Genomic DNA, 18,579 nt, shown 5'->3' on the forward strand with positions numbered 1-18,579 from the left:
CACTGAGGGTAGGGGGGCCAACTCAATTCCTGAGCACCAATGTCCTGCCTATTAGTTAGGAGTTGGATACAAAGACTCTGAACCACAGCAATACTGGACAAGTGGATGCTTTGGGAAGGAGAGAGGCAGATTCACCTAAGACAACGCAAGTGACAAGGCAGAGTATGGAGGGAAGTCAAAGGAGGGCAATGCCCACAACTCGAGAAACAGAGAGATGGGCCGGGAAAGAAGATATGGAAGCAACAGGAGAGAGAAAATTCTGGGCTTGATGGGAGGACGGACAGCTTAGAAAAAAGCAGGTGAGGATTCTTTTTTTTTTAAAGAAAAGTCAGATGGTGGACTTTTGGTGGAGTCAAAAACGACTGGAACCCATTGGGGACCCTCAAAAACAAAAGCTACTGGATTCTTCTTCTTCTTTGGCCAATTTGCCATCAACGACCAAACAAATTATATTTCCTGGTTACTTATATAAGATTATGTCTCTTCCAAGTTACTTACTATTTACCTTCCTGAGTATTTTAGAAAAACACTGACCCACCATTAGATTTGACCTGCTGGGAAAAAAGTGAATGAAACAAGGTCTGTACTTGACTGGGGTTTTGGGTGCACCTTGGAACCGAGTTCTGACACGAGTCTAGCACCAGGTAAGCGTGCCAGGCACAGCAGGGTGAAAACCAGATGGGCGCCACCCCTCCCTGATCACAGTCCAACCAGGGATGCACACCGCCAAAGTGTGGCCGCCGGCACTCCTCCCACCCAGGCTCCACCTCCTCACAGGAGGCTCAGTTTCAGTCCAGGAAATGAAAGGAACAAACTTCAAGTTCAATCCTGTTCTTACTTTTGAAGAAGGGGGCGGCAGGGGGGGATGGGCAGGGCTTGCTCCCTCTTTAAGATATCCACCTATTAATTTTAAATGTAATAAATGGTCTCTGGGAGGCACTTCATTCCTCTCTAGTTTTAAATGAAATGATGAAAGAAAGGGGGAGAAGAAATAAATACAGGAACAAGAGGAAAGAGAACTGCAATGACATTTTTATAATTTAAAAAATGTGTAATTGCATCTGATGGTGTTCTCATTAAAAGGAGATACAAAATAGAGAAGGGGAAAAAACCGTGACCACAAAGCAAAGGCAAGTGCAGCTGTGTTATCAACTTCCCCAGCTGGACCGCCCAGCCAGCTGAAGCAGTGAGATCGGCTGAAGATCCTGCGGGGGCTGCCATGGCCACAGAGACCGCTACATTCCATTATCTCCCTGTGGCTACAGCCACTGCGAATTACCCAAAATGATTTTTAAAGCCTGGATCAGCTTTCCCTTGAGTAGACACAAAGACATTTCTGAGCTCTCTCCACCCCCTCCCCCTTTCGTGGTCTCCTAGAGAAGGGGGCCACTTCAAAGACAGTTCTGGTCCAATCTGCCACAGTCAAACCAGATCTCTAGTATATAAGAGAGAGTAAATGGCCAGAGAGGAGAGAACCAGGTCAGAAAGATACCCATCCCTGCCCTACTAAGTCAATGAAGTTGCCGCAACATTAAACAGACTATGTCTAAGGGGCTTCCCAGGTGGCGCTAGTGGTAAAGAACAGGCCTACCAATGTAGGAGACATAAGAGACGTGGGTTCAATCCCTGGGTCAGGAAGATCCCCCAAAGAAGGAAATGGCAACCCACTCCAGTACTCATGCCTGGAGAATTCAATGGAGAGAGGAGCCTGGTGGGCTACAGTCCATACAGTCGCAAAGAGTCGGACACGACTGAAGCAACTTAGCATGCATGCATTATGACTAAACTGTACAGTCCAAACACTAGCATGAAGTCAGGAAAGTGTCTTCCCCATCCACCGTGGAGCTCCATAAATATCTGGGATGTCACCATTTTTACCAGACACACCTGGCTCTTGCAGGATCCTTACCTGTTTCCTCACAGTTGAGCTACGCCTGTGGTCAATGGGGAGGAAAAAGAGAAAACGGGATTAAAAACAATCTGTGAGGTGGCTAATGAAATAAGTCACATTAATCAGCTCAGGTCCAGAAGTGGCTAAGAGACTTGATAAGTTACCTTTCAAATAAAGCCCAATCAAGTGCTTTTCACAAAAGCTTAGAGGTCTCTGCTTTTAATGTCTGCCACCATTCAAAAGAAGACTCGGAAAGAACTGGCTCAATTCGCAGTAAAATATGTATGGGTTAGACAACAGAAGACCTCTGTGTGCAAGGAGACACTAATAAACACCAAAGGAAGCTATGGTTTTCTTTCTTTTGAAAATCCTTAGGGAAAAGTTAGGGAGTGATTTTCCTGGAATTTAGAGGGTAGAGGGTCCAGACTGGAAGGAATCTTGGTGATTCCATAGGTCAATGCTTTTCAGGCCGTGTTTAGCCTTGGAAGCCTTTCCTCCAAGGGAATCTGATTCAGACAGCAACCTCCCAAGCAAGGAGAGCAGCTCTATCTCTCTGAGCAAAGGCAGGAGGTAGGGACCAGAGCTGGGCTGCTGGGCACCGTCTGCCTCTTCCACTAGGCTGCTCTTAAGGAACTCTCTGGAATCCTAGAGCTTCCTGATCTAGGTGAATGCTCTCTCTTGTCTTATAGATGAGGAGCTGGAGTTCAGAGAGGGGAAGAGAACAGCCCAAGGTCACACAGTGAATAAACCCAGCATAAGGAAATTCAGCTCAGCTCTTTTCACTCCTATAGAGCCTTCCGCAGATATGGAACTTCAGGTGAACTCAGACTAAGATCTATCACCAAGAAGACAGAATCCCATTATCCTGATTCCCTCCAGTCAACAAGACCAGTATATTAGTGGGATCTTTATTGTAATCCACAATGACAAAATGATGAAAGGCAAATGAAGGCATTTTTGAATAATGAGCCTATAATTGTTAACGACCTCATGATTATTGTACGTGCTGGCAGATATAAGTGGTTATATATAATGGGCTAACCTGGGGTCTCTAAGGAGTCCAGCTCATGAAAGCTCTTTCCCCCATTAAATCGGCACATTTGTAGGCATCTGAGAACCACTGGCTGAATGAAAGCCTTGCGATCTGCCAACTCATGCGTTTTCTCATAGCAGCTCCATGACTGAGAGGGAAAATATTTGGCTGGGGTGGGGAGGGCGGGGAAGGTGGGGAAAGACTGGGAGGGCTGCATACTTGTACATCAGGCGAGGATTTGTACCAATGCTGTTGGCGAGCAATGCAATGTAATATTTCATTATCCAGCGACACTCACTATTAGAGACTGTCATCTTTTCCATGTATAAAAAAATTCTCAGGTCAAAGGCTATCTTCTGATCTTCCTTCCCTGGGTCAGAGACTTCCCAAAACCCACATGGTGAAGTCTAGACACTCAGGTGAGGTTTCCAGGGTCCTCCAGCATTGACCATTTCAGGTCACTGGGAGTATTTCAGCAAATGGTAATTCACTTCACTCAGTTCTGCTCAGCAAACCTCATTTCCATTTGAGGCCAGATGGGGTCAGCAAGGCAAAGGGATGGAAGCCACCCTAGCCCTAGGCCACTCCTAGGCCATCCAATGCCCCTAGCTCAGCTCCTTGGCTCCTTACCCTCCCAAGAAGGGTCTCTCTCCATCCCCACCCAGGGCTGTCCCAGGCCACACCTACCTGGCCAGACTGCAGTCTGTCCGCTGACCTGTTGGAAAGACAAAGGCAAAAAGCACGTGTTGAAGCAAATGAGGTGAAAGGGGAGAGCTGCTCCCAGGAATGACAGTGTCTGTCCGTCTCCCCAGGGAGCCTCTAGCCTCACGCTGTGACTAGACTTCCAGGCGAAAAAGAAGCCAGCACCCAGGGCCTCTTTCTGGGCAAGTGCTGTTCCTGCTGCTTGTTCCCAGCCCAGGGCTGCTGGTGTCCTGAAACGCTGGGCTTGCCGAGTCTGCTTCCCAGCGGGAAAATGGGTGGACACAAGGGAAAATAGTAAGGCAGGTCATACCTCAGAGAACAAATTATTAGAAACCTTCCCAGAGATGAAATTTAGCTTTTCTTCTCTGTGTACTTGTGTGTATATGGTGGGGAGGGAGGGACAAGCTTGCTTGCCCTTCAATATATGAACACACACACACACATACACACACACACACGTGTGCTTGAGGGTGGAGGGTGGAAGGCAAAGAAGGAAGGAATAGTTATTTGCGGAGAATATGCTCTATATGTGGAAGCTCTCCTTTTAGATACTAAACCCTCAGTGCCAGCAGGTTGGGCTGCATGAGATTTAAAATGCTGATACTGCTATTAGACTGGGGCTCTCGATCCAACAGCGGGCCCTACTACTAAATTGAAAGGATCACAGCCAGCCTTAAAAAATGAGATTGAAGATCTTAACATTCATCTGAAGTATTCTCATGCTTTTAAAAACTTGGGCCATTATGTAATCTGTGTTGCTTTTTTTGGGTCCACAGTTAACCGAGCTTGGTCTGTATGAGACTGTATTAGATACACCAGGCAAAGTGTAAGCAAGAACTGAGCTGGAGGACAGATCAGCTCCCATGTTCCTGGAAAGGCAACTGTAAGGGTAGGGGGAGGGCAGGGCTCTATCTTGGCTTTAAAGGTTGCTAATTGTTGGTTACAGTTCAGCTCATCTAGAACAACACCCTCCCCCACCCCAACAGTCTCTCTTACTAAATGCTCAGCTTTCATCTGCAAAAATATTATTCCAAGCCATTATTTCCAACATCTGTCCCATTTCCATTCTGGAATATTCATACACATCAATTATCCCTCTGTGGCAAGTACAAGGGGCTCTTGCGTTTTGATGACAAATGCATACAGAAGGCAGGGACATGATGACTTGCACACAGGAAGATCTATTTTTTTCCTTATTGCCAGAACTTGTCATCTCTTGATGAAGGCAATGTGCAGCACTAATGAATGGTCGCCAGCCTTCTCTCCCTGTAGTAGCACATTTGGTAATATGCACGTGTGTTGCAAACCCATTCTCTCTCTCATACACACACATACACACAGTCTCTCTCACACTCTGAGGCTTGTTCCCCATCTCACGTATGGGTCATGCTTAGACTATCTTGGCAAAAAGAAATCACAGTTGTAATTTGTTTCAAATAGTTCTGGGCATTCTTTCCTCTGATTCCCCACAGAGCAACCTGCTAACCCAAGAGTAAAGACTTTCTATAAGCAAAGTTTAGACCTGTTCAGCCTGAGTCCCTTGGGTGTGTATGTGGGGTGGGGGGTGGGGGGTTGTGGGGAGAAGAAAACAGAAGTTACTTAACAGGCTTTCATCACATAAAAGAAAATGCATTAAAAATCACAAGATCAAAGACATTAGAGATAAAAGAATTAATCACCAGGGAAAATCGTTCAGGGCAGGAGAACAGGATAAGAAGGGTGGGTTAGGAGGCTCTGGAATGGAAAGTGGGGCTCTGATTCCTGGGGCCTTTGAGCCAATGAGCACGGTATACTTGTCTAGATTCTGCACTCAGTCTGAGGAGAGCTCAAGAATTGATTTGAGAACATCCGACCTCTGTGAGAACGCAGCTTTTGCCTTTCACTGCTGGTACTACCTGTCCCGGCCCCCATCTTTAAGTGAGGAGATCAGTGGGGCAAGGAGGAGTGGGCAGGGCATTCAGAGGCATCCCTGACCTGGGAATCCCATTAATCAGAGGGTGCTGAGAGCTGGGCAGGAGAGCTGGGCAGGGTGCCAAAAATCCCAGGGAAGCTTCTCTTTCAACTTCTGCCTTCTGTTTGACAGCTGAGGATAAAGTCCAGAGTGCCAGTCCAGCCCTCTGCCTTGCTACTTTCCAGGGTCTGATTAAAATCATCTTATGAGACCAGACAGTCCGCTCAGCACCAGAGCCTCCACCTGGCTAAAGCAAGGAGAGGGCTGCTTCTGAGCCCCAGGACGCTTCAAAGCAAGAGAGAAGCACTGCCCACCCTGACGCTACTGACAGCTGCAGTCTGCCCAGCACCCCACCCTTGGGACGCCTCTCCTCCGCTCAGAGCAGCTGTGTAGCTCACCTCACAGCTCCCCACCCTCTAGATCCAGCCTCCGTCCTGCCACAGAGAAGCTGACAGTTTGACCAAAGGGCCTGGAGAGGAAAGGACCCATCAGCTACTTGGCCTAGGTAGCAGCAGAGGAGGCACAGGAGGGGGTGGAGCGCAGGCACGCTCCATTGAAACGAATAGCTGATGCACACTGGTGCTTCATTAAGCACGGGCCTTGCCCCATTACTCAGGCAGTCATCTGGGGCGTGTGCTTCCACATCGAACAGGCGAGGAAAAGCAATGCGTTCACATAACCAGATCGGGGCCACTCTGCTAAGGAGGGGGGCAGGTGCTCAGCACTAGGGCCAGGACCCGGCCTGCCCCTTGCTGCCAAGTCTCCCGCAGAGCCCACACTCACTCTCTCCCAGGGTTTTCTGGAGAAGGTCGTGCTTGGCTTGTAGCTTGGTGATGAGGTTCCTGCCCTCCAGGTATTCCTTCATTTTCTGTAAGGCAAGAGGAGGACAGAGAACATTCAGACTCCAGAAGGGGAGGAAAAAAAAAATCACAGACGCTCAGCTGTACAATTCCCTTTCTAAGAGGGCTTTTGGTTTCTGACCCAATTTCCACTGGGTTCCTTTTTTATTTTTTTTAAAGGCCGTGAGCATCTGAGCAGCTGCTGATTTTCCTGGTGGATTAGTGTCCTGCTTTATGTCTTCCTAGGAGCTCCACGTCGGCCACTGAAAGAAACTGTCTCCTTGAGTCCGAGCCCCGCATCCATCTTTTTCAGCTCCACTGAAGAGCTGAGGGTGGAGGGACTCACGGAGCCCCGCCTTCCTGTGGAGAGGACACACACCTGCGGCTGGTCAGCTTGTCCCCTCTCCTGACACCCTCCCCTCCAGGCCCCTCCCAGGGTGCATTCCTTCACACCAGCAGCAGTGTCAAGGCTCAGCCCAGCCCAGCACTCAGAGCATCTCTATCTGAGCTGTATTTTAATCGGCCTGCTCCTCTATTCTGCATGGAGTCTCTGCAGAAAGCTTGGGTTTTCTGAGCACACAGAAGGAGGGGCTGCCACACCCCACTTGCATAACACACACTGGAGGTTCCAAACACAGATGAGGTTTATGGAAATGCGATCCCATCTGCTCTAACAGTCGAAATATGACTGCTGCACTGCACTTTGTGACTGACTTCTCTCAACCCTTGTCTGCTCAGTGAGAGACTGTATTTCCCTGGACAATTCAGCCAATCTTCCAAACAACCCTATGAACCATGATAACCATTATCCCCATTTTACGGATGAGGACGCTGAGATTTGGGGAGATTCAGTAAGTGGCTTTAGGTCAAACAATTAGTGAGTGGTGGAGCTAGTCTCCATATACGGAGTTAGGCAATACAATATGTGCTTTTATTTTTTAATTTATTTTTTGGCCACGCTGCGCGGCACGTGGGATCTTCATTCCTGGACCAGGGATCGAACCTACGCCTACTGTAATGGAAGTTCGGAGTCGTAACCGCTGGACTGACAGGGAAGTCCCCAGTGTGTGCTTTTAACCGTTATGAAAAAGTGCTTGATCTGCTACGGTGCAGAGCAGAAGGAGAGAAGCAGAATAAAACCAGTTTTTAGAGTACTTTAGCATGCATTTGACTTCCAGGATAACTGCATACAGCCCACAGGGATGACATCATTGTTTCCTTACTGCAGATGAGGACAGACAGGGGTGCTGCTGACGGCTGCAAGCCCGTAAGTGGTTGTGCCAAGCCCAGATCCCAAGCCTCTGGACTCTCATCACGGTGTCTTTCCCACCCCACCCCACTGCTGTTCACGGGCATCTCAGTTTGCCTTGGATGTCTTCTGCTGCAATGGTTCATCTGCTGGGTCGAGGTCATCTGCCCACCTCTAAACTCAGGCAAAACTGCAGTGTCTCCCCGAGTGTGTGATCTGTGAATCACTGGTGATCCATAAAGTAGTTGAAGAGGTAAGTGGATATAACACTTAAAATGATAATTGTTCTGCCTTTTTTTTAATGTACGAACCAAAAAGTATAGATCAAGCCTTTGGGGTGAAAGTAGAAAGAAAAGGTGCAAAAACTGTGAGTTACTTTTCATCTCTTTACCTTTCTGTGCAGTGTGAACTTTTAACTGAGTGCACATTTCTCTCTCCCCCTTATAAAAACACAGAAAAACGCAGCTTTCTCTGGGGTGCTCATCTTCACCCGCCCACATTCACCCAGCTGCTCCTGCGTAGACGTTGGCAAGTCTCTGACAGCACTTCTCACCCGGCCCTGTCATGGAGGCTTTGTCGCTCCTGTCTCTTTCCCTCCAGATGGTCCCCTCTCTGTGGCTGGAGACCATGGCATTCATTATTCTTCGTGTCCCTGATACTTAGCACTGTGCCCAGCGGACAGCAGACACTCAACAAATCCTTGAAAATTAGTAAATAAATGAACAGTCTCACTTCCCTCTGGCTAGAACCTTCCTCAGCAGTGACAAACCATGCCTTCAAGCATGCCCCTACTCTCTGAATTAAATAGAAGACAAACAAAAAACAAGCCCTACGCCACGTCATTTCTGAGGCTTTCCTCACGACCCGTTCCCTCTGCTCCCTTGTGCTTCCGCACAAGAACATCTGCTTAAAAACAGGCTCTGTTGTCACCTTCCTCATCCCATCTGCTCCAGCTGCCAGCTCACCTGCTGTCAGTCTTCCCGGCGTGACACCCTAATCCCCAACCAATGCCAACTGTGAAGCCCGGAACAGTACTTCAGGGCTCAGAGGTGAAACACCTTCAGGAAACATCCACTGTGAATACCTGAACCACCAAAGGCCCCCGTTTGGAAGTTCATCCCAAGGAGACTCTAAAGGCTTCCTAATGAGGGAAAATTCGCCCATGGTAACCCTTAAAATGAGACCAGAGTGCTCAGAAAACAGCCCAAATTCTGAAAGGAGATGCAAACTCCTTCCTGTCACTCATGTGTATACTTGTGATATCAGAAATCATTTTTTTCATTCATGTTCACAGTTCGCTGCTTAACTCTGGCTCTCACTCAGTGAACCATTAAAATAAATAACAATCTGATAAAGAGGTATGATGAATTACCTTTTCGGGTTCCACTAAATCCTAAAGGATCAAAAGCTGTGTCAAGGTATGACCTACATCCCTAATAGTGGAAACAGTGGTAGGAAGTTTTCCATCTGGGCAAGCTGGGGATGCGGAGGTAAAAGCATCCTATTTGCAGGCATATCATTTATCACTTTCCTGTCCCACCCATAATGCGCTCATCTCTACAAGAGGTCAGCTGCGAGAGTAACCGGACTTTCCTGGAGGAGCTTGCTTAGCAGCGTCCGGTGCTGCTGTTCTGACACACAGCTGAGGATGAGGCAGAAAGGTGGCTTTTCAATGATTTCTGGAGACCAAGGGCCAAAAGAACTGTTCACGGGTAATTTCAAAATCCTTCCTTGGGCAATGAGAGTCATTTTCCTTATCTAAACCATGTCCCAATATTAGGTAATTAATTTTCTTTCATTCCACTTCCTCTACCCTGCTCCTCTCTCCAAACCTCTAAAGGTAGAGTGATCACCTGGACCTTTCCTCAGTGGAGAAGAAAGAAAAGGATCACGGTCAATTCCAGATCACCAAAATGAAGTCAAATTCCTAAAACACAGCCTGACTGCCACACCCCGTGAGCTGCTCCCACCCGCCCCACTCCCATCATTTAACCCTCAATATTACCAAAACTGAGAATTTCGTCCAAAAGGAGAAAGGGAAGCAAGAGTCTATTGGATGATTTTGGTTTTTGCCATTGTGAACCTTCAATTCAGTTTTTATGATCTCATTAATTTCTTTCTTAATAATTCTTAATTTAGTATTAACAGTCAGTGATGAGTTTTATTCACTGAAAAGGATTAGTATGATACTTTTTCTTTCTGAGCCCACCATCCCTTACAGACATTTTAACTGTAGTAAGATGAAGAAGGCTAAGTTGGTATATTTGAGTCCTACCACTTGTTACTCTTCTGACCTTGGGCAAGTCACTTAACTCCCAGAACTTAAGTTTCCCCAACTGAAAAATGGGGATAATATCTTTTTTCACAAGGGTTCAAGATGAAATAAAGATAACAAACATGACTGTGATGCCAACCAGTAGATACTCAAAAGTGTTCCTTACACAGAATCACTTGGTCAACTAACTGAAAAACAGCCCTTCCCTCAATTTCTTTGCTCTATGCTAATACTTAAGAAAGCTTGGCAATTCCCTGGTGGTCCAGTGGTTAGGACTTTCACTGCCAAGGGCCTGGGGTTCAATCTCTGGTTGGGGAGGTGAGATCCTCAAGCCACGTGGTGCCACCAAAAACAAAAACAAAACAAACTCAAAGCAGGTTTCCATCCTTTAAAAAGAAAAAAAGGAGGCACAAGAATGGTTTTCAAATTTAATTTTAAAATGTCTCCTCCCTTTAAATACATTCTTACCATGGTGCTATACAACACATGGACCTTGGCTACCCATTAAATTTAATCTGTGAACCCAAGGTCACAAGTCTCCACCATGATGAGAAAGGGGTGGCTGGGAGGAGTGAGTGGTGCCTAGTTAGCCCCGTGCAGTGCACAGATACACACAGATGTCCTTACGGGGCCTTCTTCCCCACCAGCCAAGCACACTGACATTTCCCCTCCTACCCGTCAATTTTTAAAGCAGGAGACAGCTGTCAGACAGAATACATAATAGAGCAAGCCATCTCCCCACCTGAATTGCATGGCAGGGGCAGTCATTCATTTATACCCACTTAGTACACATTTATCACCTATCTGTTTATTCTTGGAGAATACCAAGAGAAAAAAGATCTTGGACCACACCAAGTCTAGCAGTCTTAGAGCACTGTCTGTTCAATGGCCAAGGAACAGGTTCCTCTACAACTTCTTACCTTACCCAAATCTGTTCCCCCAAATTCACGCAACCTAGCTTTGCTTATTTTATAAACAATTCATCCCCATTTCATCCCCCATTCAAGAATCCCATACTCCAACCCTCACACAAGGAAATACCTGTAGGGTTTGACAGTACTTAGCTGGTTAGTGCGGAGAAGTCAATGGCACCCCACTCTAGTACTCTTGCCTGGAAAATCCCATGGATGGAGGGGCCTGGAAGGCTGCAGTCCATGGGGTCTCTGAGGGTCGGACATGACTGAGCGACTTCACTTTCATGCATTGGAGAAGGAAATGGTAACCCACTCCAGTGTTCTTGCCTGGAGAATCCCAGGGACGGGGGAGCCTGGTGGGCTGCCATCTGTGGGGTCGCAGAGAGTCAGACACGACTGAAGCGACTTAGCAGCAGCAGCAGCAGCTGGTTAGTGAACAGACTAGAGATCTCTTCATAAAATTAAAGATATGGAGTGAACATTTCATGCAAGGATGGGCATGAAAAAGGACAGAAATCGTAAGGACCTAACAGAAGCAGAAGAGATTAAGAAGAGGTGGGAAGAATACACAGAAGAGCTATACAAAAAAAGTCTTAATGACCTGAATAACTATGATGGTGTGGTCACTCACCTAGAGACAGACATCCTGGAGTGTGAAGTCAGATGGGCCTTAGGAAGTATTACAACAAACAAAGCTAGTGGAGCTTTTAAAATCTTAAAAGATGATACTGTTAAAGTGCTGCACTTAATATGTCAGCAAATTTGGAAAACTCAGCAGTGGCCAAAGGACTAGAAAAGGTCAGTTTTCATTCCAATCCTAAAGAAGGGCAATGCCAAAGAATGTTCATACTACTGCACAATTGAGCTCATTCACATGTTAGTAAGGTTATGCTCAAAATCCTTTAAGCTAGACTTCAGCAGTTTGTGAACTGAGAACTTCCAAATGTATAATCGGGATTTAGAAAAGGCAGAGGAACCGGAGTTCAAATTGCCAACATCCATTGGATCATAGAGGAAGCAAGGGAATTCCAGAAAAACATCTATTCCTGCTTCATTGACTAGGCTAAAGCCTTTGACTGTGTGGATCACAACAAACTGAAAAATTCTTAAAGAGATGGGAATACCAGACCACCTTACCTGTCAAATCGGATGCCGGTCAAGAAGCAACAGTTAGAACTGGACATGGAACAACAGACTAGTTCAAAACTGGGAAAGGAATGTGACAAGGCTGTATATTGTCACCCTGCATATTTAACTTATGTGCAGAGTATACCATGCGGAATACCAGTCTGGATGAATCACAAATTGGAATCAAGCTTGCTGAGAGAAATATCAACAATCTCAGATATGCTAGTGGCAGAAAGCGAAGAGGAACAAAAGAGCCTCTTGATGATAGTCAAAGAGGGGAGTAAAGCTGGCTTAAAACTCAACATTCAAAAAACTAAGATCATAGTATCTGGTCCCATCATTTCATGGCAAATAGAAGGGGAAAAAGTAGAAGCAGTGACAGATTTTATTTTTGGGGGCTCCAAAATCATTGCGGATGGTGACTGCAGCCATGAAATTAAAAGACATTTGCTTTTTGGAAGAAAAGCTATGACAAACCTAGACAGCATTTTAAAAAGCTGAGATATCACTTTGTAGACAAAGGTCCATAAAGTCAAAGCTACGGCTTTTCCAGTAGTCATGTATAGACGTGAGAATTGGACCATAAAGATGGCTGAGCACTGAAGAATTGATGCTTTTGAACTGTGGTACTGGAGAAGACTCTTTGAAAGTCCCTGGGACTGCAAGGAGATCAAACCTGTCAATCCTAAAGGAAATCAACTCTGAATATTCATTGAAAGGACTGATACTGAAGCTGAAGCTCCAACACTTTGGCCACCTGATGCAAAGAGCTGATTCTTTGGAAAAGACCCTGATGCTGGGAAAGACTGAAGGCAGGAGGAGAAGGGGGCAGCAGAGGATGAGATGGTTAGACAGCATCACTGACCCAAGGGACATGAATCTGAGCAAACTCTGGGAGATAGTGAAGGACAGGGGAGCTTGGCATGCTGCAGTCATGGGGTCGCAAATAGTCAGACACAACTTACTGACTGAACAACAGCAACAACAGCCTATGAGAAGAGAACTGGTTAAATGAACAATGTAACATCTGTCTGTACAAATGAAATTCTGCTCAGCCATTAAAAAAAAGAGTTAGATCTTTTTGGAATAAATTGAAGATAATATCCCAAATAAGTTAAGTAAAAACAGCAAAGTGAAGAACAGTGTTGATGATACACTTCCATTTGTATTTCTATTTATTTTATTTCCTCATATTTCTAATGTAATAATATTATGTTAAAGGTTACATCAGTGGTTGTGTCCATACAGAACACCTGTGGAAGGACACAGAAGAAACCGGTGTCAGTCACTGGCAGGAAGTGCAGGTTAGGAACAGGTAGAGGCTTGACTTCCTTGCTTTTTTGAAATCTTTGCATCTTTTAAAAAAATCTTTAATAGTTACAATAAAATAGGCAATGGGAAAAAAGGCAGACAGTGCAGGATTGCGTGTTACAGAAGATAAGTGATGCAAAGCCAAGGAGATCAGAAAACCTCTGTCTTCTCACTTAGAGCAAAAGAGCAGAAAGCTGAGCAGTTCCCGAGCCTTCCCCTGACCTCAGCTGCTTCATCAGGGCAAAGAGAAAAAGCTCGTGTCTTGACACCAGTAGACCAGTACACCAGAGTTCTGGCTTCAGCTCTTGCTGAAGACCCTGGACAAGCTACCCATCCTTTTTGAATTTTTGTTGTTTGTTAGTTCTTGAAAAAAAAATCTTTCAAATGAAAAGATTTGGCTAGATGATTTTAAAAAAACACTTCAAGCTTTAAAATTTCATGATTATTTTCCTGGTACTCTTGCAAATGACCAACCTTTATAGATCATGCTTCAAGTTTCCAATCGCTGTCATCTGGGCAGATCAATCTGACGACAGCCAAGAGTGCTCAGAAGTATTCCTAGCAGCCCTCTGGGTCACTAGGCACACTACCAGGAATCAAAGCCATGACCAGAGACCTCTTTCCAACTTTCCAAAAGAAGGGAACCCCAGGAGGAGATACTCCGAGGTCTTTGAAGGGCACCAGGAAACACAGGAAACAGAAGGGTAAATGTTTGTAAAGGCAAAGACTAAGGGAAGGACACCTGTAGTTGTCTTGGCTTTGTGGGGCTGGCAAGCACAGGCAGACATCCTGGCGAACATTCACACACCACCTTTTCTTTGCCACCCACCCCCTCAAAGTCCTTTTAACATGAACTGAATTATCTGACGCATTCCAAACACCAATCACAAAAATGGTGAACTCTTTTACAAATCTGTTACTAGACAAGCCCGGACAAACAAGCTTACTGTTAGCCAAGGAAATTTACACACAATTTTGATAAGTAGCATTATGGTCACAAAAGACAGGAAATGAGTTAGTGGACATCAATGCATTCAGACAGAGGTGAAAGGGTGGGCAGGATTTGGGAGATCGCCGGTTTGAATATGGTCATTCCTGCTCTTACTAAAGGTCAATTCTAAATACAAATGTAGCATCCCTTAAAGCTCAGAAGTAATTTCTGAAGTCTTCAATACAGATTTTTATGTTCAAAATTCTCATTTAATCAAAAAATGGAAATCTTCTGCAATGTAACAAGATTGGGTCATGTAAGTAGTGTTATATCTAAGCAGTCCAGACAGAACAGTCAGAGAATCCTATTATTTAAAGCCTCTCGAATATTTAACAACCTCCAGAGATAAAGAAGCTTGGGGAGGTACACAGCCCTCACTACAGACAAGAAGGTTCTCCCAAGTCTGTCCCAGATTTTTCATGCCTTTACGCTTTTGCATATGCTGCTCTGGTCTCAGAGAATTCTTTTCTCTTCTTGATTCTCTGCCTTATCAGCACAAAGTCACTTTTGTGTGATGTTTCCCCAACTCCGCTCATCATGGTTGCCATTCATATATGTGTGCGTGTATGCACTTAATATTTTTTACATTTATTTTTTAAATTATCAAAATTAACCTATTGTAATTCTTTAGAAATATGCAGTAAAAAAGAAGTTCTCCCTTCCTAGGCCTAATTCCACCATTCTCTTCATTTGATATTCTTAGCATTCCCAGCTTATATAGCACAGTGTCAGAGTAGATCCTTAATAAATGATCAATGAATAATTTAATAATTTTCAATGAATAAATTACAGTGATGATAGGGATAATAAATTTTCAGCATTTTTGAGTACTTACTACAAATAGGCAATATGCTATATATTTTACAAAAATGAATGATTGAGCCAAAATATCATTCTATTCTTTCTTTGTATTGATTTTAGCATTTTACTCATAAATATATTTAAAGCATGTTATAATTACATGGCTTTCACTTAAATTAATCATCTAAGTGAAAACAGCAGATTATAAAACAATATGCACAGCAGTATGCCATTTTTATAATAAAATTATAAATATATGTTCATATCCATGTGCATGCATAGAAAAAAGCCTGAAAGAGAATATATTCTAACACTGTTATCTGTAGATATTTGGGATTATGGATGATTTTTAGTTTCTTCTTTCTTACTTCTAAAGTTTATATAATAAGCATGTTTTATTTTGTATGACAAGAAAAAAAAGTTATTTAAAAAAAACAGTACTGTTAAATCACACCCTTTCAACAGTCTTCTCTAGGACTTAAAAAAACTTTTGAAGAACTCTTAGTTTAACTACTTGAAAAAACAGATTTCTTCTTTAAAAAAGATAGCAAATCAATAGTGTTCCTAATGGAGAAAGGGCAGTGTTCAAAGAAGAATTAAACAAATGGTTCCAGTTGCAGGAGAAATTCAATTTGCTACTTGCAGACTATGCTTCTTGACTGAGAAACAAGTTAATTCTGCTCATTCAGAATCAGTATGCATATTCACTGGCTATATTTCCTCTCACATCTGCAAACTTAATTTCTTCTTTTTAGTTGTCAGAAGATTAGGAAATAAATTTTAGCTCAGGCAATAAATCCTACTTGGCAAGCTCGAAATAACTCAATTATTAAAAAGTAGCACCAAAGACCAACCAGCAGCCTTCCAAAGGACTGTTAACACTGCTTAAAAAAAATGGGTCCATCTGTCTAAAAGAGGACTGGGAGATGCATGAATAACAAAATATAAATATAATGTTTTAGAATTCTCTGCAAACCAACAATGTTGTATATTACCTGTTCCTTTGAGTTTTAGCCATTATTATGAAAAATAATTTTGTATTGCCACAAATTATAAAGTTATCACATCAACTAGAAGAGATAACAGATTTTAACCCTAAGGTAACCCTTGGACTGCAAAGAGATCCAACCAGTCCATTCTGAAGGAGATCAGCCCTGGGATTTCTTTGGAAGGAATGATGCTAAAGCTGAAATTCCAGTACTTTGGCCACCTCATGTGAAGAGTTGACTCATTGGAAAAGACTCTGATGCTGGGAGGGATCGGGGGCAGGAGGAGAAGGGGACGACAGAGGATGAGATGGCTGGATGGCATCACTGACTCAATGGACGTGAGTCTGAGTGAACTCCGGGAGTTGGTGATGGACAGGGAGGCCTGGCGTGCTGCGATTCATGGGGTCGCAAAGAGTCGGACACGACTGAGCGACTGATCTGATCTGATCTGATGGTGGCCAAAATATCTCAGTGTGGTTCTCAAGAACCAGGAGATGCAGCCCCCTTGTATGACCCCTCAGGATGAGAAGGAAAGCTGTGAACAAAGTCTACTGGCTGGTTAAAAACATCTTTAAGAAGAAAATATTCTTGGTAGACACACAACTTGTAAATATCTGTGCCTTGAAGTGTATGGATGGTCTCCGAACATGCCCAGATCCCAGTCAAGATATTCAAAAACTGCCCTGAAGATGCCTGACAAGGACCCTGGGATCTGAATGGCTCGTGTGTGCTGCAGAGCCTGAAACTGGCCTTTGACGGCCACTGAGCCCCTCACCGTGAAGTAGAACTGCTCTGTCTCCTGCTGGTTGGCTCTCCTCTTGGCGATGCTGGGTTTGCTCATGAAGGTTTCTGAGACCGTGGACTTGACGGATTCCATAGAGTTGCTGTACTGGAAGCAATCAGACACATCGAAATCCTCGACAGTCACAATGTCCTGGATGGTCTGCAGAGTGGCCTCCATTGTCTTCTTTACCTGTCACGATAAGGGCCAACATAATGCATGAGGGGCGGGCTGCAAAACGGTAGGTGATGGAGAAGCTTGGAGAAGTGAGCTGAGGCAGGAGGGAGGGGGTGTTAGCGGGCTTGCAGCGCCGCTTCCCATTGAACAGTGCTAAGTGAGTTATAAACATCACAGGGACCCTCTTCTCTTCAGTAAGGACCTAAAACCCACTACCTCCCTCACACTACCTGCTTGGCCTGGCTATTTAATGTTTATTTTTTAAATTTAAGATTAGCTCTTGGCTATACTGGACATGCTAAGGGAGAGAGAATGAAACAAATCCAAACTAACCCCATCATATAAAGATCAGGTTAAAAATGCGTGATGGGCCTAGTCCCACAGTGCCCCAGGTTCTGTTTCCTGACTTTCCACAAATAATGAACTTGTCTCCCCATTTGCAAACCAAGTCATCCATCCCCAGGCTTTCCTGATCTTACAGGGGAAAGTAAGACTTAGCTGAGATTCCAGGTAAGAAGTTACAAGAGCTCAAAAGAATAAGGAGCTGATAATCAATTGCACTGCCCTTTTGAACTAGTTGTTGAAAGCAAATACGCTGGGCCCAGAAGAAAGTCGCCCTTTTCTAAGAGGACGGAGATGTTTGAAGTGTCAGAGTCAAAGGCCTCTGTTTGTTTGAAAATGCTGGAAAAAGCCGGGCAGGAGGGGGTGGTTTCAGAGACACAATATTGTTCACACAGCTGCCAAGTGCCATTTTGATTAAATGTGTAAAGGCGGGGAAAAAAGCATTTTGCAGAAGGCTCAAAATAGAGCTAAACCTTTGGCAATGCAAGAGCCACTTCCTGGAGTTCAAGGGCAGGATGTAGCAGAAGGGGAAAATCCAAGCCTACATTTGGCTAGGAAATGTTTGCGGCAGCCCGGACATTCCCTGCATGCTCCTTCCACCTGCTCCCGTATGGGGAACAGCAAGAGGTTCGACAGGGAAACTCAGGGTGGCTGTGAATCTCCTGAGCAGGAAACTCACCTCTTCATTCTCGATCTTCAGGGTGGATAAGCGAGACTGCAGTTGTTGGCATCTCTGTACCAGCTCACTCTGGACGGGCTGCTGGGCACAGAGCTGGGATGCCTGCCAGAAGAAAGCAAAACCAGGTCAGGGAGAGGACACAGATCTTTTGTCAGAGGCCCGTTACTGTTAATAAAATGACTCATAGTCAAGCTGCAAAGCTCACAATTTCTACGTGAAAACAAAATCCAAAGCCAAAGTGTGTAGACCTCTGCTAGGACCAAATAGCACAAGAAAAGAAGGAGGAATGGAACCTGTTTGAAAGGTCTCTCTCTCTCTCTTTGGAGCCCACCTCCAGCCTGGTGCTTGGCAGGGGCAGGTCTATAAAGGGCTGGCAGCTCCCAGGAAGCCGGAGTCGGGGCAGAGAAGAGGGCTTCAGGCAGTGCTGGCTCCAAGCGCACAAGCTTTGGCACAGGGAGGGTTTCCTGCTAGAGGTCCAAGTGGCCACCTCTCTGGCCCCACCTTCGTTCCCCGCCGGGCACCAGAG

At 45.0% G+C, this 18,579-nt stretch overlaps 1 protein-coding gene across 19 annotated transcripts in view; it reads right to left on the reverse strand.

The window, feature by feature from the left end:
- The window catches only part of SRGAP2 (SLIT-ROBO Rho GTPase activating protein 2), a 254,582-nt gene that overhangs the window by 41,417 nt on the left and 194,586 nt on the right, over positions 1-18,579 (reverse strand). For all 19 annotated transcript variants that reach the window (XR_015142882.1, XR_015142879.1, XR_015142881.1 and 16 more), the window contains 5 exons: positions 18,054-18,155; positions 16,850-17,047; positions 6,361-6,445; positions 3,612-3,639; positions 1,910-1,934 (listed from right to left, as the gene is read on the reverse strand). Coding sequence is in view for 15 of the 19 variants with exons in the window: in XM_086342845.1 (XP_086198971.1) it covers positions 1,910-1,934; positions 3,612-3,639; positions 6,361-6,445; positions 16,850-17,047; positions 18,054-18,155 (438 nt within the window). In the remaining 4 variants the exon portion in view is untranslated. The remainder of the gene's footprint in view (positions 1-1,909; positions 1,935-3,611; positions 3,640-6,360; positions 6,446-16,849; positions 17,048-18,053; positions 18,156-18,579) is intronic.

The sequence above is a fragment of the Bos grunniens genome, chromosome 16 (assembly GCF_055505025.1).
Source record: "Bos grunniens cultivar Pamir isolate PY7600 chromosome 16, Bosgru_T2T1.0, whole genome shotgun sequence".
Classification (NCBI taxonomy): domain Eukaryota; kingdom Metazoa; phylum Chordata; class Mammalia; order Artiodactyla; family Bovidae; genus Bos; species Bos grunniens.